The 11,125-nt window shown below is 30.6% G+C and overlaps 1 protein-coding gene across 1 annotated transcript; it reads left to right on the top strand.

Moving 5' to 3' along the window:
* Positions 1-7,518: 7,518 nt before the first annotated feature.
* On the top strand, positions 7,519-10,301 carry LOC133039134 (uncharacterized). Its single transcript, XM_061117959.1, has 2 exons — positions 7,519-7,877; positions 9,349-10,301. Exons 1-2 carry the CDS (start codon positions 7,856-7,858, stop codon positions 10,299-10,301), a joined length of 975 nt encoding a protein of 324 aa, XP_060973942.1. The 5' UTR covers positions 7,519-7,855.
* Positions 10,302-11,125: the final 824 nt, after the last annotated feature.

Below are 11,125 nucleotides of genomic sequence, written 5' to 3' on the forward strand. Positions count from 1 at the left end.
TTTTAACTAAATATGAGTTATAAATGTGACATATGACATAAAAATAGAGAAATGCTAAAATATACTATCTGGTATTATTTTAGATAATTATATCTTAGTGTAATTAAATATAGAGATTATTTCACAAACAACAAAAAAGTTACAAAAATACGGTTTTAAGGAATTTTAAACATTTTTACAATTTATTTAATTTTATTTACTGAAAATACGGTCTTTATATGTTATTCTCTTGTTAATTTATTGTTGATTTTTTGTTATCTGTATGTTATTTTTTGTTGTTATTTAGATGTTACTTTATTTATGTAGTTTTCTCGTTGTTTTCGTGTTATTTTTATGAAAAACCGTAAAAATATAAAAAAAAAAAAATTATAAACGTTAAAATATAATTTTTTTACAAAAAATTGTGCCTTATCTAATTATCCTTTAAATATAACTAACTAATCAAATTACAATCGATTGTAAATATTAGATATTTAATTATGATCCAATCGGAATAAATATTATTTTTTTAATATTTAATTAGATTAGATTAATTATTAGATATAATGTCCAAAAATTTAATATATCTAATTCAATTAATAAGTATTTTCATTGCTATAAAAGAAGTATATTTATTTATTTTTTAATACATGAAAATCATATATATAAATATTTATATATATTTACATATATTTATATATTAAGCTTCACTATCAGTCGACTAAAGTCTAAAAATAACATTTTGCAACACTGAATTAGGTTGGCCATGCATATTCATATTGTGCCATGATCCCCTAGGCCCATGCCAAAACAACAAATTAATTAAGATTTTGAAACCATAAATAAATAAAAGAAAAATACAAATTAATTTATATAAATTTGACTAAAAATTTTCGAGTCAAGATGTATACTGGCCAAATGTTTGTTTAGTTATTATTAGTTGACTTTGCCAACTTAATATTATTTGTTTTCTGTAATCAAGTTAAGTGATAAGCATATCTAATATATATAAGTTATTAATTATACAATTTTATATGTGTATATATATATTTATTATATAGCTGCTATTTGACTCGATCTAGCTCTATATGAGATCATGCGTGACCGAATGGAACAGCTATATATTAAAAAAATCAATACATATACATAAATATATATACATATATTATGAGAAAGTTCCAGCGCTAGTGGCGGACGTGAGCGTTGTAAATTTATCAGTGATTCTAATCACTTTGTAAAAAAAAATATATATATAAATATATATACATATATTAGCCCTTAATGTTTCCTATAACAGTTGTACATATAAAATGTATTATTTATTTATTTATTTATTTTGAAAAGCATATAAAATGTATTAAGTGGTCCTGAAAATGAATGAATGAATGGAGATTGAATAAGATGTAATAAGGGGAATAGTAAACGTGGGGATATATCATATATGTAATCTTTACACAATACCATAATTATGTGATAAATTTTTCTGATTAATTAACCAATAATATTCATGTAAGATGGATGTGACTCCAATCTAAGTTAAAAATAATATCGTGTATTTTGGTGTAAAAAAATGTATGTAAAAAATTGTATTAAATTTGACCAAAGGAAAAAAAGTAAATATTATAATTAGTAAAATAACAACTTGACATAAAAGTAATAAATCAAATATATTTTAAAAAATAATAACAATATTGTAATTAAGAAATTGCATTAAATCACTTATTAATGCTTAATAAAACTATTCTAAATAAAGAAATGTATTAATTGTGTATTAAGTTTATATTTTGTACGTAATAGGTCAAATTTTTAGCATGGCTAAGTTTAACAAAATATAATATTACACTTAGGGGTGTGCATAAATCGATCCAATTCAATGAGAACCGACCGATCCAATTACAACCGACCGCCAAACATTGGATATCCAATTGTAATCAGATCGGATTGGATGTTATTTTTAAATATCCAATTGGATCGGATCGGATGGTGGATGGGGTATCTAAAAATCCAATACATCCAACATCCAGTCGAACTAATAAATATTTTTATTTAGTTTGGATGAGTAATTAGATTTTATATTGTTATACGTCAAATCTATATGTATATATGAAAATTAACATTAAAGCTTTACTTTTTTTTTTCTTGGATTGGATGGATCCAGTCCAATCCAATACATACTGGATCTAAAATATTGGATGGATCCGATCCGATCCAAAAAATTCTAGGTCTAAAATATTAGATAAACCCAAATTAAACAAATAAATATATATGAAATACATCCAATGGATAGAACCGATCCAATCCAACATCCAATGGATGTTGGATCGATTGGATGACGAAATTAATTGGATCGGATCGGATGGTAAAATCTAACATCCAATATATGATTGGATCGGATCTGGATAGGCCTAAAAACATTGGATGTGATCCAATGAACACCCCTAATTACACTACTTATTTAGTGCTCTATTAGAAATAATATAAGATTAACTCTAATGGGGAGAGCTGGCTTATGATGTGAGTGAACATATTTTTGGCAACATTAAATAATTATTTACCATTGGAGTGAAAAGGGCTGAGAAGAAAGATTTTCAAACAACAACTTTTAAAGTTGTTTAATTATTTTTATACAAAAGTTGTTAAAAATAATAGGAGTGAGAAAGAAATAAATATTAGATTGTGAGATTCAACATTAATTGAGATTATATGAGATGCTCAATCAATTCATAACCTTCCTCAATCAATTCATAATATAATATTTGTTTGAGTGTGATATAAATGAAGAAAAATATATTTATAATATATTTATTTATTTATTTTTTTTGAATAATTTATAATATATTTATACTATAGTGACACTGAAATTAATCTGACCCAATAAGAGTGGGGAGAACCAACTAGAAGTGATATATAGAGGAAGATACAAGAATCCAAGTTGCACTTGCATGTGAACATTGTGAGGTACTCAAAACTCTATTTTTTTTTCTTTTTCAATACAAGATAATACATAATAATCAATAACAATGGTACCAACACACTGATGATGTGAAATACAACTCATACTACAATAATTAAATCACTGGATCTCTCAAAAAAAAAAAAAAAATAGTTAAAGCACTAGACACACCATAATGCCATTAGAACTAAAGAGAGAGAATTATACATTTACACAACTCGGCCAGTGACGAAGTCAGAAAATTAGCTGAGTGAGAGCTTAGATAAATATTAAAATAAATAATTGATAAATGCATCCTTTTAAATTTTCATCTTCAACAAAATAAAATAAAACATTGTCGATAGTATTATTTTATTTTTTTTAATAAAGTGTTATTTTTTTTATTATGTGTATTGGGCTACTTTTAAAATGGGCTTGATTAGAATGAGAATAGGCTCATGAATCATGATTAAGATATTGAGTGAGGGCTATTGTAAATTGGGTTTTAATAAATTGAGTGAAATGAATTAATATATGTATATATCTACATGTAAAAAATTTGATGTATATACTTGAGTGAGGACTTAAGCCTACATATAGGCTAAAGTCCCTCCGTCCCTGATTACAGCTTTGACAAATGCTAAAACAGTACTAATGGTATTTAGTGGTATCTAAATGTGTCATATTATTGTCGATGTATTTAAGTATCAAATTCTAATAATTTAATTTAATAATTATTATGTAATATCACTAATTTTTTAGAAGATGTCACATTTACATAATGTTTGAGGAAAAAATGGCATGAAAATAAAATGATCAAAGCTCAACCAAATATTGAAAAATTCAATAAAAAAGCCCAACAGGCTAGATATAGTAACTCATGAGGATTGAACAAGACTATAAGCCCCAAAAAAAGAAAAAGAAAGACAAAGAAAATATAATGATAAAATTATACTTAAACCCAAAAAAGGCCAAAACTAGGACCTTCCGCCCAGGAAAAACTAAGACATTACGTGCCGAGATAAAGGGAAATTTACAAAAATACTGAAATTTGGGTTAACTTTTACAAAAATACTGTCACACGGAATTTTTTTCAAAAATACTGTGTTTTTATAAAACACCAGTAAAACACAAAGCAATATAACTCAAAACAACAGTAGAACACTAGTAAAACACCAGTAGAACACCAGTGAAACTTAACACAGTATACTGCAGTATGAAACTTATAAAAAAACACAGTAAAAAAGTAAAAAATACCGCCTGGCAGTATTTTTGTAAAAAAATGACAAAAATAAAGTTAGTATACTATGTAAATTTCCCGAGATAAATCTAAGGCAACGCATCCTGAGATAAGCCCAAAAGGCTCAAATTCGAGATAAGCCAAGACCATAAATTAACCGATATGGCTAAAAAGTCTTCCAACGGAAGAAGCATGAGTCAGATCAGAGGAATGACGAATACCCAGAACAACACTACTCAAGTCGAGGGAAAGGAAAAATTGCTCAAAACCAAGATAGGACAGGCTCAACCTTACGTCGAAAAAAGCCGAGGACGATCTCGGATTAAAGAAGGGAAAGCCTAACCCTTAGACGAGATAAAATGTTCCATTCGAAAAAAGACCGCCTTAAACAGAGAACTACATCGAATAAGACAATAACATGGTCTAAAAAGGAAATAAACAAAATTCAGATAATCAATCACAACTAGGAAGGACGCGTGTGTTGGGTTTTGTGCTCTAAATAAAACTCATTTCAATATAATCAGATTTACTAGTTAATAAAGATCAGAAATTATTTTATGTTGCATGGTTCACATGATTTATTTCATGATTATATTTAATGTATAAATTCTATTAGGTCCAGAACATATGTATTTGTTCATGATTATAGTGTTGGCAGCACAGTAGAATATAATCATGATTATATGTTCAAAAGTTTAATTCCCTGATTTGTCAGTTCACTGGATTTAGACTGCATGATAATCAGGGATAGGTATGCTTACACCTTGGATAAGTGTTAAGTCATTTCTAGGGCATTGGCAAAGTTTACTAGTATCAGATGTATGGAGTATACATTGGAAGGGACCGATATTGATCTTGGTAAAGATATTATAATACCTACCGTGTTGTATCTTTCTGAGTCAATATCACTGGTTGATCTTCGATCAAAAGATCTTAATCCTGACATGCTTAGGTTCAATCTCAGGAGTGTTATTCATGTTCTTTGATTTGTTAGTTAAGCCTACTTTTTGGTCAAGGTGACGTACATTTTAGGAACATGATAGTACAATTGAGTGGGAGCGCTAAACATAGATATGGAATCTATAGCTTCTATTTGGACATAGAAGTGAAACGATGATTTCCTTCGAGCTTGGCTTAATAGAGATAAATAGAAGAACTCTTGTATCAGTGATTATATTTTAGTTCACTAAAACATCATTTATAGGAAGCTAAGTGTTTTTAAGGATAAAATACATTGAGGGGTGAAACGGTAAATTTATCCCTACTCGGTGTAAATCATCTATAAAGGATCTTTGATTATTGAGATTAGAACGATGGTTAAATGTTTATAGCGTATTTATATCGTAGAACATATAGAGTGTTCTATATGACTGAGAGTACAATTCCAAATTCTATGAGTGGATGCAATAAGGAATTAATAAGTTAGTGAATTTACTTGGTAAATTCTAGTTCGGCTTATTGGAAGCTCGGTTATATAGGCCCATGGTCCCCATACTAGTTGAGACCATACTGCTTGTAAGACTCAGTTAATTGATTTTAATTAATCAATTATAATTCTAAAATTAGACTATGTCTAGTTTATGAATTTTCACTAAGCAAGGGCTTAATTGTGAAGAAAATAGATTCTAGGGCTTATTTATTAATTAAGAGACTTTATTATGTCTAATTAATAAATATATTAAATGGAAATTTTATTTGATAATTAATTTTAATTATTAAATAATTAGTTTTGGTATTTAATTGGTTAGAATTAAAAAAATGGTATTTTTGAGAAAATAAGGAAAGATTGTTGTAAAATGGCAAAATTTCAAAGTGGGGGCCCACATCCTATGGCCGGCCACTAGGGAATGATTTTCCATTTAATTTTTCCATTATTTTAATGCCTAATAAATCCTAACCTAAACCTAGATGGTTGTCTATAAATAGATAGTGATGGCTCACATTAAAAGTTGATGAAAATTCACCTTCAGTCAAATTTTCCTGAGCCTTCTATTCTATTAATTTCGAACCAGCCACTTCTCTTTCCTTCTTCATAATTTCATACCTTGAGTGATAGAGTGAGTGCCCACACACTGGTATCTCAATTATAGTGTGTAAGGCTGTGAAGAATCCAGAATCAAGAGAAGGACATTCGGGCTCAGATCTCGGTGATACTCTACTACAAACAGGATACAAGGGTTAGATATCTGAGTGGAAGGATCCATTAATATTCCGTTGCACCCAATGTAAGGTTTTCTGAAACTTTATATGTGTTTATTTACATTATTTTATATTCATATTTAGGATGTTAAATAACATACATGGTAGTAAATCTAGATCCTGGTAAAATATATTCCAACATCTGGTCTCAGAGCTATGGTAATGATTTACTATTTGAAAATTTAGAAAAATTCCTAGGTGTATGACCTTAATTTCATGGAATTTTGAGATTTATGTTTTATACCATTTTACAGTATCGGGGACTGCACGTAATCTTAGCAACTATATCCTTTTATAGAAATCAAGTCAAACGTAGTTCCAATATAAATTTTATGACACTTTGATAATTAAGAGTTGAATGACCTCTTTTTGGGATGTCATTTTTTACTTTTGAATTTTGAGGTAATATTACCATTTTTTTTAGATTTTTATGAGGTTAGGGACCTCTTTGAAATTTTGTGAGGTGAATGACCTCTTTAATATTCCAATTAATTTAGATGAACTCATTTGGAATTTTGTGTCATTTTGTATGACTTTAGAATTTTACCACTTTTTGTGACAATTTGAGTTTTAAAATCCTTTTATTATCTTTTTTTAAAAAAGGATTATTTAGTTGGTATTTTAATTATTTATTCCAAAATTTAGAGAATAATAATTATTTATTTCTTCCTTGATAATATCTCAAATTTAAATTTAATTTAGGAAATTAAAATTTAAGATATTGTGTGTGATATTATCATTTTAGTTTTCTATTTCAATTATATAAGGAAAACATTAAATGATATATATTTATTGCATTGTTGCTCAAAAATTGTAAGAAAAAAGGAAATCTTTCTTTATTTTAAATTAATCTAGGTAGGTGTGAACATAATCTGCCTTTCTTTTTTTCCTAATTTGATTTTTGATTCTTTTTTAAGATGAATCTAAAATATTAAAAGTAAAACGATCTTTATTATTTAAATATTCTTTTTTTTAATTTTTGATTTTATTATGGCTAACTCTATTATTATATAAGGTTAAGACTTGATAGCTACTCACAAATAAGCTATGTGGGATAAACACAAGCATTTTTAAACATCTGCTGAAAAAAACTAAATGAAATTTAAATAAATTACTCTTTATGGTTATCAATTTCGGTAGGGTATGTTAGAATTATTTAATTGTGGACTAATATAATACCATAATCACAATCATTAACTATGTGCCCAATATTTATTCACTACCATAATGGGATGGTTAATAATTAATAAATGTATTAGAGGCACATGGGAGCACCCTAAAACTATAATTGGCCCATTAAATTATAGTCCACCATTAATTATACTCATTACCCCAATAAGCCTAATATAACCCCTTAGGGTTAAGTGTTGTATATAAAAAGGGTAATATGTGTTTAGTATGAGTTAAGAGAGGGTGTGTGGTGAAAAGAAAGGGGTTTGCTCTCATAGGTTCTCTTCTACCAATTTGGTGTTTTTCACATTGAAGGTGTTGGTGTCTTAGCAACAATGGAGAATAGCAATATGGGAGGTATGTGTTTTACATTTGTGATGCTCTAAATAAAATATAAATCTTGGTTAATGATTATGAGTAATGAAGATTAGCATTTAATGTGTTTTTGGTTAGCTCATAATCATGGAAAATTAACAATTGGTATCAAGAGCTAATATATTTGATTTTAGAGCTCCATAATATTTGAACTTAACCCATTTTTTTTACTTTTAAAATCTGATTTTTATTTTCGGATTAATGTGTTGTTAATAGATATTATGAGATTAAATGTTATAGAATGGGTTTATCTTGTTCTTTGAATGATTATTGTATGGTTTCATTGTGAGATTGAAAATTTTGGTTAGAGTTTAACAATGGAGGATACCCATTTCGGATTTACCATTTTTTTGGTATATTATTTTGTGTTTTTGAATTAAATGGGTATTGCGAGTGATAGAGTGTTGAAAATGGAACAAAACCCCTCAAATGGCGTCGGATTTGGTGGCCGGAGATGATACATCCGATCGGGTCACGAAGCGGGTCGCGCCGATCCGAATAGCAGACCCGTGGACCCGCGAGCTGGGTTTTTTGGGTGACAGGGACGAGAAAAACGACATGTCGTTTTCCTCTGTCAGGCAAAAACGACATGTCGTACGCGCATGTAGTTCAGTCCCCACCGAGAAAAACGACGGGTCGTTTTGCTGACCCTTTGGGATGTCGTTCGGAGCAAACGACATGTCGTTTTCCAAAAACGACATGTCGTACGAGAATAAGTCCAGCCCCCTTCCAGCGCAAAACGACGGGTCGTTTCGAGACCCCTGCGCTAGTCGTTTTGTCCAAACGACACGTCGTTTCTGTCAAACGACATGTCGTACGGACCTGTAAAAAAAAAAAAAAGGGGGGCAGACGCGTGGGGGCGCGTGCATAGCCCTTTTTTGGGCCATTTTTCACCATTTTGTTCCATTTTTAATTTCTCTATCATTTACTTGCATGCACAATACTAATTCATGAATTTTATTCATATTTGGTCATTAATTTTTGTATTGTGGCATAAACTTTATTTATTTTTCTAACAATTAGTGCTTATTTTCTTACCTATCGTAAGATTAAGCATGGAATTGTTTGGTCATGAGGAACATTTAAATATTAACTTATTTAAATTTTGTAATTTCCTCCAAAAATTTCATTAAGATCCTTATAAGTATTTAATTATCCTATCGATAATAATTGCTTGCTAAGGATGCTTAATATTGTGAAGAAAATTTATTAAATATTATGAATCACAATTTATCTATCCTTTCGATAGAAAATTAATGTATTTGATTATAATATTTAATAGATTGTTCTTACATGTGTATGAGTTCTATTTTATTGTTTTGTCTAAAGAATTCTAGCATACATGATGATCATTTGTTATTTTGCGATCATTCATTTATGAGAAAAGAGTACAAATGACATGATTTTTGTTATAACATGCATTTAATAGTTATTGCTCTTGTTTCTCATTCAGCTTTAAGCGTTCCAAGAAACTCTGCCATGTTGACGCTAAATGGAACCAACCACAAGCAGTGGGTTGAATCCCTCATGCTAAATTTGACTCTCATGAGAGTGGACTTGGCCTTGAGAGTGGATGCACCGCCTAAACCCGCTGATGATGCCACTGAAAAGGACAAGAAGTCCTATGAGGATTGGGAGCATTCCAATCGTTGTTGTTTGATGCTTATGAGGTATCACATGGATGAGTCCATTCGTGATAGTATTCCTCAAACTGAAAATGCAAAAGATTTTCTTGCTGCCATTAAGGAAAAGTATAAGAAGTTCTCAAAGAATGAGAAAAATGAGTGCTTAACTTTGTTCCATCGCATTAATTACACTGATACGGGTGACATTAGAGCTCACATTGACAAGCTCATGGGTTGTTACCAAAAGCTTAAAGGCATGGGATTGGATCTTGGTGAGGATTACATGGTGTGGTTTGTAATGGAAACCATTCCTTCTCAATTTGATTCGATCAGATCAAGCTACAATGCTCAAAAGGAGCAGTGGACCATTGAGGAGATGACTGCTATTCTTGCCAAAGAAGAAGAGGACATGAAAAAGGGGAGAGCAAGAAGTATCTCCATGGTAACCAATCCAAACAATTCTCACAAGAGAAAGTTCACTCCCAACAACTCTAGTGACCAAAGGTTTCATAAGAAGAAAGCCACCAATCCTAAGGGAAATGGACAAGCAAGCTCTTCTTCAACTGGTCATAAGAATGAGTTTTTCAAAGGAAAGTGCAACTTTTGTCAATGCTTCGGGCATAAGAAAGCTGATTGCCGAAAGCTCAAAGCTCACTTAGAGAAGAAAGGTAATTGTCTTGTGATGGTTTGTTTGGAATCCAATATTATTGATGTGCCCTCAAACACTTGGTGGTTAGATGCGGTGCTACAATTCATGTTACGAATTCTTTGCGAGCGGTGACAAGTCGAAGAAGGCCGAGTCGGTTGGAGGATTATGTGTACATGGGAGACGATACTAAAGTCAGAGTTGAATTTTTTGGGATCGTTAATGCAGCTGAATACTGGGCATTTTTTGGAGTTGCATGATGTTGCTTATTTACCCTCTATTAGGAGGAATTTGATCTCTGTATCTATTTTGGATAGACTAGGTTATAGTCTTCATTTTGGAACTGGAAAACTGACTTTGTATCGTGACTCTATGTTGATTGGAAATGGAATTTTGTGTGGAAACTTATATAAGCTTGATTTGCTTGATGTTGTTCCTGTTACTTCTCCCTCTTGTCCTTCTTCTTCTTCTCTTAATGTTGTTGTTGGTTCTAAACGTGCAAGATCAGATTTGAAATCTTCCATGCTTTGGCACAAACGTTTAGGCCATATTTCTAGAGATAGAATGGAGAGATTGGTGAAAGATGGTGTGCTTCAGGATCTTGATTTTTCTGATTTCTTCTTTTGTGTTGATTGTATAAAAGGAAAGTTGACTGCCAAGGTTAGAAAGAGTAAGTCAGACAGGTCTGCAAATGTGTTAGAGCTTATTCATACTGATATTTGTGGGCCTTTTGTTCCACCTGCTATGGGTGGATATAAATACTTTATCACCTTCATTGATGATTTTTCCCGATATGGTCATGTTGAACTCATTCGTGAAAAATCTGAATCTTTAGATGCTTTCAAGATTTTCAAGACGAATGTTGAGCTTCAAAAGGGAAAGAAGATTAAAGCTGTCAATTCGGATAGAGGTGGAGAGTATTATGGGCGTTATGATGAGACTGGAAGGAACCCCGGGCC

This window comes from Cannabis sativa, chromosome 6 (genome assembly GCF_029168945.1).
Source record: "Cannabis sativa cultivar Pink pepper isolate KNU-18-1 chromosome 6, ASM2916894v1, whole genome shotgun sequence".
NCBI classification, from domain to species: Eukaryota; Viridiplantae; Streptophyta; class Magnoliopsida; order Rosales; family Cannabaceae; genus Cannabis; species Cannabis sativa.

Excerpts from the sequence above, each read along its gene's own strand:
- LOC133039134 (XM_061117959.1), top strand. The coding sequence starts at position 7,856 with ATGGAGAATAGCAATATGGGAG. Across the intron at positions 7,878-9,348 it reads GGAGAATAGCAATATGGGAG|CTTTAAGCGTTCCAAGAAAC; the intron begins GTATGTGTTTTA and ends TTTCTCATTCAG.